The 16,512-nt window shown below is 39.0% G+C and overlaps 1 protein-coding gene across 13 annotated transcripts in view; it reads right to left on the bottom strand.

Annotated features, from left to right (window-relative positions):
• The window catches only part of CELF2 (CUGBP Elav-like family member 2), a 379,996-nt gene that overhangs the window by 49,282 nt on the left and 314,202 nt on the right, over positions 1–16,512 (bottom strand). For all 13 annotated transcript variants that reach the window (XM_030016268.2, XM_030016264.2, XM_030016265.2 and 10 more), the window contains 3 exons: positions 13,939–14,018; positions 8,891–9,049; positions 7,406–7,469 (listed from right to left, as the gene is read on the bottom strand). In XM_030016268.2, coding sequence (XP_029872128.1) covers positions 7,406–7,469; positions 8,891–9,049; positions 13,939–14,018 — 303 coding nt within the window. The remainder of the gene's footprint in view (positions 1–7,405; positions 7,470–8,890; positions 9,050–13,938; positions 14,019–16,512) is intronic.

Below are 16,512 nucleotides of genomic sequence, written 5' to 3'. Positions count from 1 at the left end.
TAAGAGAAGCACAGCAAAGAGCCCCGCTGAACTGAGCCCCCAAAATGTGACTGTCAGCAAGGGCTCGTGGCACTCGCCGTCATCCAGCACGCTCTACAGCTGATTGTGTCAACAGGTTTATCACTTAATATGCATCCTCTTTAGGATCCTCTGTCTGCTCAAACATGTAAAAAACAAGTCCTGTCATCACTGTTTCACGTTCCCCAGGCATCTTACCATCTCTGCTCCCTCTTTATTGGTTTCTCCCGTCAACTTGTCAAGTGCGTCAACATCCCACTTGCTAGGACAAACTTGGAGGAGGGAAACCAAATGCTCTCAAGTCCCCCACAGTACTTTGCTTTCACATGGGGATTTTTGGTTCAACTGAACTTCAGCTAAGGTATAGTTCTATGGGACTACTCTGCTCTCTCATTCTCCCCCTTTTCACATACTGTCTTCACACATTTCACATCCTACAGCTTTTTCAAAACAGTCCCAAATCCCGCAACAGAGCTGGACCGCAAATGAGTAGATCGTTTTTATTTGAAAGTGCTGCTCACTCAGCAAATGCACCTCTCTCTGAAGAAATGCAAATTGCTTAACACTGAAGAACAGCCTCATAGGCAGAGCTGCACATGAAAAATGAAAATCCCCCTGTAGAGGAAAAAAAAAAAACTTCTGGGTAAGGAGTAACTCTTGATCTTCATGATACAGACGATGTTGGGAATTAAAGGGAAATGATTAAAAAAAAACAGAATCACAATACAGTTTGATTCCATTTTTAATAACATGTATTTACCAATGCGCTATCAGCTTGGCAAATATTCAAGATTGCAAGGAAATTCAACTTTCATTTTGTTATTTGGCAGATTAAAAAAACAATTAAATTATGTACAAAACAGATGCACAGTATGCCTTGCTTGAAACTTAAGATTTAAAAAAAATTATTTATAAGGATAGGGGCATGAAAATTTAATTTAATGTTCACCTTAGGTAATTTTGTGTCTTATTGTTCACAGCAATTACCATAAATCTACATATCAATAAGCGAGAACAGATGTCAGTTGTTACAAGTGCTTGCCAATCAGGCCTGTTAAAAAGTGACAGATGGATGGTGATAGAACATTCTCATAAGGCCTATTAGCACATTCACAGGAAATTTTTGTAGTGCTGCACAGTCACAGATGCAGTTCTGTGAAAACACGGGGAAATTTAAGAGCATGAGATTTACATTTTACAACTTCTTGTGCTGCCTCTGACACAAACTTTCATACAATGAAGCAATTTGCCTCATTTCAGTCACCGCAGCTTTTCTCCTGTGATAACTGTAAATTCGGAATTACTGGGTATTTGTAGAGGAGGCAACAGAGTCACGAGCTGTTTCTGAAGACTTCTTAGGCCTCATCAGCTCTTGGGTTTCCAAAACCGCAATAAAATCATATTAGGAAATAGCTGAGATTTGCTTGCTGAACAAATTCCTAATAAAGGAAGGCACTGGCTACAATATATGCACAGAGAGTTTCAAAGTCAGTGGTGATTATCAGAGCCAAATCTGGATAGCCCATAAGCAGTTCCCACTAACCTGACTTCCTTTTCTTTGGAAATTTTATCCTTCCCAATTATTAGGATTTATTCCTTCTGAATTAAATCCTGATTGCAGCTTAAAAATCGTGGATTAAGGTAAAATTTATCATCTCCAGGCCAAAAAGCAACTATTTGCTAACACTGACATCAGCCATTTTGGATGCTGATGTTAAAAACGGGGGTAAAGTCTTCACGGCCTGTGTCTGAAAGACAGTGACGTTCTTCCAGCAATATTCTAAGAATTAAAATAGACAGGAGACCTGAGGGCTACCTACATCAAACCGCATATACTCTGCACCTACCTTTAGAAAAACTGCTTATCTGAACAGTGCTTAAGGTACCCTGAACATTTAGTGTTCGATTTAGCAAAGCCCTGAAAACAACTTTTTAGTCCACATTTGATTCTGCCCTGTTTTTTAAGAGTATGTCCTTAAATCTAACTGAAAGCTAGAGTTACTAGTTGACTCATGTAGGATTTCAGCACATTTTCAAGTCATGCATGCTCTAAGCAAATTCCTGGCAAAAAATGTTCTTTTCTCAGTTGAAACTTCCCCAGTCCTAGTGGGAAGGATTCATCTGATCTAACTTTATCCGAATAAAAGTTACTCGCCCAGGCTCTTGCTACAGTCAAAGGAGAGCAAGCGAGCCGATGATTCATTCGATCCTAAAATAGATAGATTAACCCCAGCCCTTAGTAGGATGAATTGCAGCCTGTGAGTGATTCCCTCTTCACTGACATCACAGGGAGACCGGACGCCTAATTTCCAAACTGCTGAGGTTCGGTGGGATGAATTCCACCCCCAGAGGAACGAAGGCAATAAAAAGCCCCTCTCCTTCCTTTTGCCGTTTATGGAAAGCCCAGCCAGAGCTACAGATCTTGTGTCCAGGCTCAGCCAAACTTCCACATCATGCACTTTTACACCTCAATAAGCACGTCTTGTAAACTGCCGAGCGTTGGTTTTCCTCTCAAGGTGCCTCTCCTTCTCCTGTACGCAGGAGTGACATGTGGATTGAAGGCAGCTTCATTTCTTTCAAACTCTGCCTCTCCAAAAAATGCTAAATGGAGTTGTTTAATTTATTAGCTAACAAAAAAAAAAAGCTAATTGTATGGGTTAAATTAAGTAGGACTTTCAATGGAATTACTGTTACAAAAGCTCAATGTTTTTAGTCCCTGAGGTCAACATTTTCAAAACTGGCAGTTATCTTTAAGAAACAGCTATCTCCCTTGGGTTGGAAACAGTTTCTCAATGACCTTTACTTTTAATACGATATCCCTAAAGAGGTCATAGCAGGAGAAGCCCTCCTTCAGTATGGCTCTGCTGGAATGAAGCCACCAAAGAGTCAGAGGATATAAAGGATCCTTGGGCCAATGCAAAAGTATAGAGCTTTTGTGCAGATGGTCCTGGCTTCCAACTGGTCCCTCCAGATCCACTGAGCCAATCCAACAATTAGAGGAAAATATTCAGAAAGCAGAACCTCGCAGAGTTTCTCTCACCCATCTGCTCCTACAGACTCTGCAACAGGAGGAAATCTGGCTTGGGTAACAGAAGAAGGGTGAAATGGATTGAACAGGGCTCAGAAAGGGCCAGAAGTTCAACCCAAAATGCAACCAAACCGTGAGAGAGTTTGGAAAGGACTGGGAAAAAACATACATTGGAAAAATATAAAAAGTCCCAGCTGTAGAGGGTTTAGGGATTTGAAAGCCAAAGCAAGAAAAGCCAAAAGCATCATTTCTTCTCCTGCATGACTTCAGAAAGCAAAATACGCTGTCTGTTCAATGAAATTAAGAGAGTCCCTTTGTGTCTTTTATGAGCACTGTATGTGTTTTTATGTCCTGAATGGTCACACATGTAGAAATATTTCTGCATAAGCGAATATTTATTCCTGCCAAAACATTTTACATTAACGGACAATAGAAAATCTTCATAGATCATATCTTCTTGAACATTTCAATCTTCTACAGTCACCCTATGTAATATAAAACCCCCATTTATACTGTCTGTATAGTACTTTCCAGGTTCTTCTTAAGCAGGCAGGTTGGCTTAAATAACTGCAGCTTTTAGGACCTGATCCAGCGCCAGCCAAATTCAATGCAAACGTTCAAATGACATCAATCTCCTTTGAACTAAGCTTTCCATGCAATTTGTATATATTTGAAGGAGGAATCTTTTTTGCTTGAAAGGTTGCTAGTGCTTAATGTAGCTTGCATTGTCTTTTTAAAATAAGACAATCAAATCACATAATGTAATTCATCTACATTATTAGCCTTCCCCAAAGACAAAGCACAGGCTAGACACTGAGGTTTGAGAGGCATGTGAGAGAAAACACTGCCTTTAAATTAGCATTAGCAGATATCGGAGGAGGGGAGGAAAAGTGAGGAAGTGCTCACTATAAAATATACACATGATGATGGGATGTGCTTGCATGTTTTACAAAGGACAGTGAAGCAGAGTTTGGCACGGTAGTGTTAGCTCCTGTAATCAAGACGAGGGGATTACTATAATACCAAAGGCAGCATTGCCAACTCTCCCAAATTTATTACCACTCTCAACATATTACATTGTTTTCTTCGGCTTGGCTCCTGAAATAAAACAATTTCATGAAAATCTCATTTTTCAATAAAAATGAGAAAAACCTAAACTGGGGAATCAAGTGTGGAACCTTAAGCTTGGAAAGCTAAATGGCAAACTACAACCTTTTGTCTCTCAAGTTTTAATATCTCACAAATTTTAGTTAAACCAGTTTCATGATTTGCTTGGACTTCACACATGGTTTATGAACACAGGGCAAAGGCAATACCGAACATATAGTAGGGTCAGTGGGCTGCTACAGCAAGAACAGCATTCACTTTTAGAGCCTGTGCTCTGTGTTTAATGTCTGTATGTTAGTGAGTTCTTGAGAAAAATCCCCATTTTTCTTTGGATTGGATCCTCAGCTCCCAAACAAACAAACAAGTAAACGAACAAACTCCAATTCTCTTCAACCAGAAATGCCTAAAAATCCCAATCCTTTCAACAAAACCAAAGAACCCTTGCTTTTGCCACATAAAAACTACTTTAACCAGACTGAGGCGTGATACTAGGGAAAGGGAATTTAAAACCTCATACTGAAGACCTGTGTCTTTGCCCTGCTACCAAAGAAAATTGCTTTGATTGAAGAAATAGTAACACTGAGGACTGCATGGCAAATATTTCTTCACATACACAGCAGGGTGTGTGCTGTGTCCTTTCGGTTCAGTACAGAGACAACATGAGCTTTAGCAGTACAAATAAATACTTACAGATCCAAATGTCCCTAATTTTGGACAAGGGGGTGGCTGTATTAGAAGTCTTAATTTAGCAAACTGTGACTTCATTGAGACTTACGCGCAAAAGAGATGCTAGAGCCCTGACATGTAAGTAAGAGTGAAATTTCAACGGCTCATGTGGCTTTTGATCAAACTTTTAGTGTCTGAATTATGTGGTAAGCACACCCATTGACTTCAAAGATAAAAGCTGGACCCCTCGAACACAAAGTTCAAAGAACTTGCAAGCTGCAATGACAGATCTTCTTTAGCATCTTATTCAATTGTGTCTAGATTTTATTCCTCACCTTGAAATATTATACTAATAGGCAAGCTATATGCAATATGGAAATACATATTAGATTCATTTTTGTCAAATGAACGAATACAGAATTTAAAAAACTCTAGGCCTTTACAAACATTCAAGGATGGCTTCAGCAGGTAATGCAAGATCTTGCTGCAGACACAGCAGTATTTTCTATGCCTTTCACAAAACACAATATACAAATTTTTAATACTAGATGCACTGCATGACATAGTACTGCATGATTTCTGAGGAGAGGACATAAGCTCTCAGTCCTAACAATGAAATAGCGCTTAGTCTTTGGCACTTTCATGTAGAGCTGCAGCTCGGAGAGAAATTTAGTATCACTAATCTTACCTTGAACATAAAGGTTTAAGAGTAACATGTTTTGGGGAAAGAAAGGACTAAAATTCAAGCTGTTTTGATAACATGAATACAAGATAAAACCTACATATTTTCCATGAGAGGCAGTCAGTCATTAATAGACGAGTGCATTAGCAATCTAATCTGTGGTTGAAAATGTGTATCCCTCAAGTAACAATGATGTGCCACTACAATTTCTTAAGATTACTTTCTACTAGTCTCAAGACCATATGATTTTCAGAGAATAAATCACATCCCGGATTGAGAGCCCATCCTGAAATTACTTGACTAAAATTCTTAGTTTCAACACAGTTCTTGAAGACAAAGCTGAATCTACACTAACAGTGAGAAACAGGCAACAGAAAACTTCTAAGGAGCACATAATGCAATGGATATCGCATTATTTTTCCTCGGTGTCTCAATTCTTTCATTTTGTAGACCTAACCAAATACGAAAACATTAAAACACAATCTCTGAGCTCAAAGTCACTTCCAAAACTGCCAAGTATAAAACTGTTACTGAACCACTCTGTTCTGTTTATCATATTAAGATACATTTTTTTGATGAAAAAATGCTAGATTGCAAGTGTAACATAATAGAACCAGCAAGAACTGCCAGCAGGTCTGAGGAAGAGAGAATAATTTAGAGATATTGTCATCTGTAGGCCAATTTATATTGTCAGACAGCAGGTTCACATTAGTCTCTGATGTCACTGCAATAATGGCATAATATAACGATTGAGCAAAGAATACCTGTGGGGTATAGCTATACAGTGCGGTATATCTATACTTGTTAAAGTATTTCAAGATTCATTCAAAGCAGAACCAGAAGAAGCAAAAGACCAGGATTAAAAGAAGAGTGAGAAAATGGTATTCATAAAGACTTCTGAATATTTTAGCCCTTGTTTTGTGATGATGAAGCAAGCACAATGTTGTATTTCATTGATTCAGTGGGTTCATGATTAAAATAAACTAATGTAGCAATTTAGGGGTTTTGTGCTTCCTTTTTTTTTTTTCCTCTAACAAGAAAAAACGCTTTTTAACAGTTTCTCGCGGCAGGCATAATGTGCATCTGTGCTCTGATTTACTGCACATGCTGCCTTCTCTAGCATCATGTTAAGTTAGGGTATCAGCATGGTAGGTCACACAGTGGGAGTGACCTTTTGCTAATCACTACACATCAGTTACTCCTGGCACACAGCTCATTACTAAGAAACCCTCCAACTAGCTGGCTTTCAAATCCACTCACACTTTGATATTTTTTTCCCTTTTCTTTCTTCCTCCAGACTAAAGATTATACTTTTACATAAAATCTTCTGTTGTGTAATTTTGTCAACTAGGGTTCCAAAGTCAAAAAGGCACCCAGTTAATTTTCCATGATTATAAAAGAAGCCTGAAAATTCATACTGAAGGTAGGCCTGTAATCTTGGGTTTCATTAAAAAGGTCAGAACATTTTTACCCACCACCTATTATTAAAATGTTTGAGGGCTGCCATTAATTTGATTTTTCAGGACACAGAAATCTCACTGGAAATTAGAATGTAATCCTGCTGTTGCTTTACTGACACTTTTCATAGGGTAGGATACGGCTGCAGGGACTAAGAGCTCTCCTGCAATTTACAGTTGGTTACTTTGGACAAATGGCAGGTGACTAATGCAAGACAAACTGTTTGCACAACCTGGGAGCACTGGGTTTAATTTCAGTTTCTGAAAGAGGGGAGAAAGTGTTTCTATTGATGTTGAACTGTGAGCTGTCCCCTGCCAATACATCTGCCACATTTAACACACAACACGTCCCCCCACCCCTGACAATGTGATTATTAGAGGTACAGAATTCAATAGCTTAAGAATACAAAACATAGCTGGAGCAAAATGAAATGGTTTTTAACTTACCGGCCATTTGCTGAATGCCGCTGAAGGCACCCAAGTTACTGGAGGAAGTTGCTTGCTGCAGAAGCTGCAAATTAACAACACAACACAGCAATCTATCTGACATTAATGTAACAAATGAAGATAAAACTAAAATGAGCTATCATTTCACATTTGGAGTATTTATGCTTTCCTTTACGTTTATATAGTCTCTTGCTTCTGTCTATTGTTGGAATGAACATCCCTAGAGTCAATGCTGTAAATCCATATTAATGTCTAATCTCTATTAAGAAACACAGAGACACAAGGGAAACTCAATAACATTGCTGCTTTAAAACAATTAATCAATTTATTCTTTTTAACAACCAGGTGTTAAATCTATTTAAACCAACATAGCGTGACTAATTACAACCCTCTGTAGTCTAGTAGTTACCATAACTCATCTCTGTCAATCACGGTCCATCCTCCCCCACCCCCTTGAATTCAGTTTTTCCTTTATTATCTTTATGAATCAAGCACACAGATACTCATTAGACTGGTATTTGTATACAACAATTTAGCCTACCTCAGTATTAATTAGCCTACCTCAGTACTAATATATATTTTTAATTACCAGGTAAATTGCTCTTTATAATTATATCACTATACCAAAGCATTGTATGCATACAAATTGTGTATTTATGCATACACACTACATATATATGGACACATCTATTTGTCTAACTCGGAACCATCAGGAACTCCCAAGTTATCCAAAAGCTGCTCAACCAGACGCCTCAACTCGAGAGCCTCAAAAGGCTCCCCCTCAAGTGTGCTGCAGGGGAGTCTCTCTTGGCCACCCAGGACCTAAGACACGTGGCTGTGGATTTCAGATTTCTCCAACAGGGGCAGCAGCTAGCATTTGTTTCGCATCTGACAAACGGAGCAAGGAAAATACCACTTTAAATTTAGGAGAAACAAATGGTTTTCCCCTGTCGTCTTCACTTTCTGTACAAGTTAGTATGAACCACGCATGTTTAGCATTGACAGGACCACGCGTTAAAGTCAATGCCGTTTCCAAATGAAAATGTGGAAAATTAGAGGATTGAACCGCAACATTCCAGTTTAGAGGCTGCCTCATATAGATATGGCCCCTACAGTGTTCAGCTGCCCATCTGTCCTCCCCTAAGGAAGAACTTAAATTTTATTCCAGCTATAAAAACCAGACTCTAACATTCAAAAGAACAATAAAACTAATGGAATCAAATTTATTTTGCAGCACGAATAAACTTTAAATGCTTGCCTTGGACAGCACTGACACATCTTGAAATGTTTATTCAAATTCTATTCCTTCTTATTTATTTTTAGACCATGTGATAAACATACAGAAGTTTTTTTATATAGAAGAAGACATGCTACGTATCCTGGAGGACTTAGCAATTTATTGCAGGGAGTTTACTATAGCTGATTTACATATGGTTCTAAAACAAATGCAGTATAATACAGCCACCGCCTCTGAAATGAACTTACAGCTAGGTATTGTGGTGTGAGTCCTCCAAGACCTGTGAGGTTTCCCCAAGTGGCAGTGTTGAGCTGTTGCATCTGCTGTGCCAACTGCTGCTGCAAACGCCGCTGCTCCTTGTCCTTTTGGGTATCGGCAAACTTCACCACGATTGGCGAAGAGCAGCCCTGCGGTTAGACAGATCGGGAAAGACAGAAGCGTTAAATCACATCAAGTCACACTCGCATCGTGAGCTCAGCCACGTCCCACAGGGCCACCGGCAACGGCACGATCTGATCGCTCACCCTCTCTTTGTGATTGACATATGTAGGACTGCAAGGACTAAGATTTTCAGCTTCTCAGGAAAAGAGGCTATGGAGAAATTGTGGATTCCCCAGTTCTTTTTATAAAGCACCGTTCCTCAGGCTCTCTTTTCCTTCCAGCTATCAAAATTGCTGCCAGAGACAGCGAAGTGTACCAGTCCTCTTTAATTAAGCTTCACAGCTGATGAGATGGACGTGACGCTTTGTCTGCAGTCTGTTTTCAAGGCATCGCCAAAGGGAGAGGTGTCCAACCTCCCTGCTGCCAGGGATCACACAGCCAACACCGCCCTGCCGCCACGGTCTGGCTGTGCGGGCACGCTTGGTGCAGGTGGTTTGCGTACCTTACGTACATAGACTGTGAGCAACAGATTTACTTCAGCGCCCATCATCAGCGGGTCACCGCTCCTTGGCATACCAAGGACCCCCAGTCCGAAGCGAGCACAACGGGTGATGCTGCTAGGACAATTCACCCACCTGCGGTCCGCTCCCAGGCACGCTTTGTATCAAGCACCCTTGAGATGTGAACAAAGGGCAGGATGCAGACCAAAAGTGTCTAGTTCTGGTGATAGCAGCCCATTCCTGATTGCCACCATTTCTTCTACTGCTTCTACGAGCCTGTTGTTACATGATATGGGAGGGCTGTGAGGCGCCTTAGGAAATAGGGAAGCTGTAAGAAAGAACTAGAGATCTGGTCTGCAGCCTACTCCTCACCCATGTCTGAGGGACCCTTGAGAAGAAGTAGGAGGTCATGGACCAGATAGATTTTTGAGGTAAGCTGTATATTTCCCTCGGACTTCAGGTTGGGTATTCCTGGGCAAAGTCACTGAGAGAACGAGACACGTGAATATGAAAGATGTCTCTGTTGCTTTCGCTCTATTTTTTTTTTTCTTGCTAACAAATGTTTTCATATTTTAACCTTTCAAGTCTTCATTTTTTCAAATCAAGGGAGAAAACTATATACTGCAATGATTCAGTTCTTCAAATTAATTCAAGCATTTTGTGAGTCATAGAAACTGTCAATCCATTTCGTACTGTTTTCCAGCTTTATAGGATCCAATGAATAACTTCCCTCCACCCGCCATGCTTTGTTATAGTAATTTCTTGTCTAACTTCAATCTGAATACAATGGTAGGAGTGAAAGGTGACTCAAGTCCAAAAAACACAGCAGCGCTTTAGCCAAAACGTGTAGCGTGGGATGCGGAGCAGGATTATACTTAACCTAACTCTTCCCATGGCTGCTCTCACAACACTATGAACATCTTCAGAAAAGTTCCTGTCCTCTATTATTTACAAAAAGCAGCCGTGTACCTTTTCGCTGAAGAACCTCACACCAGGACAAATTATAAGAATATTCACAATCAACAGATGAAATAAACCACAATAATAATATCTCTTGTGTGAAGATCTCACATCAATACTGTTCCTTTAGAATTATCTTAGAAAATCATCACTTGTGATTTATTATTCCACCTCCAACTCCTTTCCTGTGCGTTTCATTGTAAAAAATGTCTCTCAATGTTTCAGTGAGGAAGAAAGGAGATACGTACCACTCCAGCAATCAAATAAAGATTATGAAGGAGTCAGCTTGTTACACAATTACCTCTCTCTAGTGATTTTTATACTAATATTAAAAACAAGACCCTTAAAAAAAAAGAAGGAAAAAGGAGCCAGGAGGTAGAGGGTGTGAGAGAGATTTTTCCGGTTTTGCTAATAAAAAAAGCAAGCTGTTTCTATTTAATATGAGGATTGGTAGCAATGGGCTAAGAACAACCAGAACTTACTGCCTTCTACATAGATGTACAGGAGAATCAAGCCTATATCCAAAGAAATAGAAATGAATTTCAAAGCAAGAGACATTATATGGCTATTTCAGTTCTCAGTTCAGCAGCTCAGCACTCAACACTACAGCTGACATCATATTTATGAATGCTTAAATGTCAGTAAATTGTATAAAAACAATATCTCTGCAATTTATGAATCTATAATTCATTTTTTCACTGTCTGCTCTATATTTCATTACTTCATCATTTTCAAGAGAGCAAACATTCTGAAGACTGAAATTATATGTAGCAAGTGGCTCTATATGAGAAAAGGGTTGTTATTGTTGCATCGAATTTACTCCATGATAACAAATTAGTGTCTTCTACTGGTGCTGCATTTGAATGCGTTAAACAAACAAAAAAAATCCACAGAAATGAGACAGAAGAGCAAAAACTCTAGAGCAGCAATTATCTTTTTAAAATCAGTTGATTTAACCAGGTCAGAAAGTCAGGTTGAAAGAGTAGTAAGAGAATTCGTTATTCTAGCAGCCTTGTTCATCTGGACATTAACATCCCCATTGTTCTTTCTTAGCCCACTTTGAAAATTCATATTGGTCAATGATGTGTGCCAAAGAACTGAAAATGAATCAGAAAAAAACCCTGTAGTAATTGGGTTGAAACATAATTGTGTACTACATATTGTCCCCCAAGTCCACTTTTGTTTGCAAAAAACCATGAAACAAGTGTCCAAGGACCACTGTTTCAGGCTGAGAGTCAAGATTTAACACTAGCTAACCCAAGTTAACTTTTTCCTAGAAGAGTATTGGCAAAAGCGAGCAAAATTTTTTTTGCATAAAAGGTGATTTCTCTTTTATGCTTTCCATTTTCTGTCTTGAGAGGAAGCTCCCAGCACATACACAAGGTGCACCTCCCTTCCTCATTCAATGGCATGGTATCTCCATCCCATTTAGAGCCATTTTCTTCCCAACAGCTGGTGCTGCCTTCGTACTTTTCTTTGTGTTGTCAAGCCAGTAGGTACAGACTCCATTGAGTCCCTCACCCACGGAGCTGGAGGGTGTACTGCTTCTCTCCAAGAAGGGACTCTCTGCCTAAGCTCAATTGGCACAAAGATCCAGACGTTCAAAGTGCAAAATATTTGGAATCGTCTTGCCAATTTGGGGATCTCATTGATGACGTCTCTAAAGGTTTTGAGAGGTATTTTGATCCAAGAGTAACTATTCTATAGAATTAATGTCAACAGGAGTATCACATCAAAATGCAGCCTCTTTTGGAGTACTGCATACAACAGAAGAATGGGAGAATTTGTCTGGGAGGTATTATCTCTTTAATTTTACCATCTTCTGAGGTAGAGCTGTGTAAAATTCATTTTGCTAGACAGAAAAATACATTAAAACACATGGAAAATATAGGTAAAACACAGTATTACCAATAAACATTTCCTTTTTACTTGGAATCAAACCCAGCGAAACATATAGGTCTGAATTAATGGAGCAGTGCATGGCAGACAAATTACTACGAGTATTATTTCAGAGACTCAAAGTGGCAGTTTTTTCACAATATACTGTCAGACTGCATAGATTGTATAACAACAGCTTTCTAGTAAAGATCATCTCAATTATTCTCATCTCATTGGCAGATTCTCATCTAAAACTGTATACTCAGGGTCTAAAAATGCATTGCACTGAAAAGAAAACACATTGATTATAAAAGAAGCTCAACCAAATTCAAACGTGATGTTTGGAAAGACAATAGCTTTGCAATGCCGATATCATCACTTGTAGTATACAGGAAACAGTTAGTGACATTTTCATGCACTGGGATGATTTTTATCTTCTCCTTCTTCTTCTCCTCTGTCCACCCTCCCACCCCTGGTCTCCCCCCTTGGCTCGTTACACAAAGCAGCTCAACGACATGACGCAATAATGATTGTTTAGCACCCAGCATGCTTTGGGAGACTAGAGCATTGCAAAGAAAAATCACTGAGAAAAAAAAAAAATCGAAAGGTCCTGGTGAAAAAATAAATAAAAAAAGAAACAAGTGCACATAACATCAATGCCACCTCTGAGAAAAATCATCACTACACGAAGATACAGTATACATAATACAGTATAACATGCACTCTCCAATGATAAGCTAGAAGATCCAGAGTAAGTAAAGACTTCATACTTGTGCGGTTTTTTGTGCAAAATTCTGAAAGACCATGACAAAAATCACAGACTGAAAAAAGTTTTGAGATTGCCAGACAAGCCGTGGCATTCGATAACCACTCCAATGAACGGATCGTTAGCCTGCAGCTATAGTCACATTTAGTGAACAGGTTTAAAGTTTTGTGTTGCTCATCATGATAAAATATGAGGCCGTCGAGGCAGTTTGGAAGGAAATAAAGAGCTTTGCTTGTGAGGGGCCAGCCACGACGGTGCTCTGCAGGAAGTGCCACACTTCGATATGCTCTGTCATCATTAGCATTTTTATTGGCTACATGAAGAAGGAGAAATTATATTAACTTAAAAAGAGATTCTATTTGCAGAAAAACACATGCACTAGTAACTCAGCGTGGCCAGGTAAATTTCTTGAGCTTTTTCTCAGAGCAGCACAAACCACAACACTTAAAAATCTATTTAAAAGAAACTAAGATTTTTCTTTGGGGGGGTGTGTGTTAAAATTAAAGGTAATTTACTCATCAGATATAGTCTGAGTATGACTGAGGAGCGGTATTCACGGCATTTTTATTTTCTGCTGAATGCCACTGAAAACAGGATCGAGAGCCGTGTTTGGATACCACACAGCAACCTTATTGTGTGCTTTCAGGTCATTAAGAAAAATAAACTTCACAAAGACAGGTAGAGTGAGTTGGTAAAAAGTTTAAATCTGTGATTGTCATGTGTCTGATCTGGTCCAGGAGAGCATGGCTTTACCATTCGCAATCATTTGCACAAAGAAAACAAAGAAAGGGCAAATGATACAGTACTGTACCTCCATGGTCTGAGACTGGTGCATGGCTTTGATTGCATTCTGTGCCATTGCCCTTGTAGAAAATGTGACAAACGCACAGCCTGTGGGAACAAGGGGACAGGGAGCAGGAAAGACAAAAAACAACAAGACAAAAGGGTTGGACGCTTGTTAAACCAACACAGTCTACGAGAACGGCCACAAGACGACACTGTTCTCAGTAGTACATAAAAATAAACAACTTCTCTAGTTTATTTATCGACAGTGCTGACTTGCTAATCTGACCATAGATGAAAGAAAAAAAATTAGGTGGGGATGGGTGAGGAGAAAGGGTTTTTTCCTTTAATTTTGTTGTTGTTGTTGTTTTTGTTCTTTAGCCACAGGGTTTGAAATAAGTAAGGCTTTTACGTAGACTTTGGATTGCATAGTTTAGTCTATTCAGACCATGCATTAACAATTGCTTGCTATGGCTTTTGTGCAGGTAAACTGTGGATAGGGAATAAAATGACTGGCATCACTGGCAGCTGAACTGGGAACTTAATAAAGGAGTCCATAATGTCACATATTTCCGTGATGCACCAAGAACAACCGTACAAATAAGCATGAGAAAAACTCCACTGTGCAGCCTGCGACTAAGTGTGAAAAGACTCAGACAAAATTGAGTAATGTAGGTGGAATCTCAACATTTAAGAAAATAACAGATTAAAAATAAAAATCTTTAAGATTTTTGTTTCTCCGAGTCCTAGACACAAGTATAATTCTTTGACCTACGAAAGCTACCACCAGCTTGAACAAATCTGAAGCTATGTGCATGAATAACTGAAAAATCATTTTTTTCCCTCCTCAGCCTTTTAAATCGTAATGAAAAGCCAGTAGGCTAATGCCTGGGCTATTTTTCCACCCTTTTACTATTGTCAGTCATACGTACACTGGGCATGGTACAGGTCAACTTTTTTAGTGCATGACTCACTGCCCTTTTGACTAATAAAAACATTGCCTTCTGAGATTTACATTTTATTCTTCATGCACCCTTGGGCATCTTAAAGAAAAAGACTGTGAAATTAATGCAGATTCAGGCTGATTTTGTAATAATACCACGGCACACTAAAAGCTTAGCTAAAGCAACACAGACTTATTTCACTTGTGATCTCTAATGACTTTAAAAGTGCATTGATTTTCAGCTCCCTTAGCCTTGCACAGTTTGAACTTAGGTTTCAGAGAATAATTTAGTGTTCCACTCAATTTCCTCAAAACATTATTATTATTACTACTTAAAAGATTTCCAAATGAAGCAAATCTAAGCACTGAGAGGCTAAAGCATATTGTCATTTTAGAGCTAATGCATGAAAGCTACATTCTGGCATCAAAAATACAATATTGTTGCCCCTGTGGCCAATGGGCAAAATAAACCATTTTGCAATCCAACAAGCAACAGATTGTTTGGTTTATGCAAATCAATTTGAGGCATAAAATACCTTTTCTTTTTTGCTCTGTGTGTACCTGGTAAGATTATCAAGTCAAGACTGTATTCACATTTTAATCAAACAACAGTAAGAGAAAGCAATGCCTGATCATTACTGAAAAGCACTACATCTAGTCATGAAAATAAAGTCAATGCATTTTTGCATCATGCGGTATTTTTTTTTTTTTCTCTTTCATGTAAAGGCCCTTGATACAAGAGAACCTAAGCTGGCTTCTGTACCTCTGGCTGATAGGTGAGCATCATAAAATCAGAAGTCAGAATTCTTTTACACAAACTTCATGGCACTGTTGTGACTCTACGTATTTCTTAGGTAACGTAACAGCTGATGATGTCTTACTATTGTTTAGCCACACTATGTGTTGCTATACTATTCTTATTCAGCAACAAATTTCTGTCAAAGAAAATGATGTAAGAAAACAGCTTTCTGTATGGCAATCTAGACAAAATGTGCAGTAGAAGGGTAAATAAACTACAGTACCTCCGCTAGATTCCATATTACTGCTGTGCACTAAAATTAAAGAGGCCCAAATTTACCATCAGACTCAAAGTAATCTCTCTTAAAAACATTTCTGTTATTATCATTAACAGAGGAAATAACACCAAGGGTTTTCATTTCTTGTCTTGCGAATTCAATGGGGGATGAGCACAAATAGACATATACTGGAGGGCAGGCAAGAAACCCCATACAGAGCCTTGAATAATATTGTTTATAATGGTCAAGAAACTGCTTCATTCACTTCTTCCGCTCTCATTATCCAGGAGTGTGTACCATAGTGACAATTACTGAATGGAGGTTTAGAATGCATAAGAAGCATGTAAAATGTCAACAAAAATCAATAAGACACAGTTTATGCATTTATCACAATTTCTACCCAGCAGTACTGCTGTAAGTAACTTACTGAGAGATGTTGCAATTAGCAGGTCTCAAAAGAAATGTGAATCAGCAGAGAAATAAAGCTGCGCTCCTCTCAAGATAAAGCAGACTCTCTCTTCCCTCCCTTAAGCTTTTTCTCTTTTTAACCACAAAGCTCAGCTGTTGGGGACTTTCAGCGCCCAACAGTACGGCAAAACCTCCTTCCTTCTTCCTCAGCCCCAATCCATTTGCGTGGATCCCG

The sequence above is a fragment of the Aquila chrysaetos genome, chromosome 5 (assembly GCF_900496995.4).
Source record: "Aquila chrysaetos chrysaetos chromosome 5, bAquChr1.4, whole genome shotgun sequence".
In the NCBI taxonomy this organism is placed as follows: domain Eukaryota; kingdom Metazoa; phylum Chordata; class Aves; order Accipitriformes; family Accipitridae; genus Aquila; species Aquila chrysaetos.
Note: the sequence above shows the minus strand (reverse complement) of the source record. Positions and strands in the feature narration are given on the sequence as shown.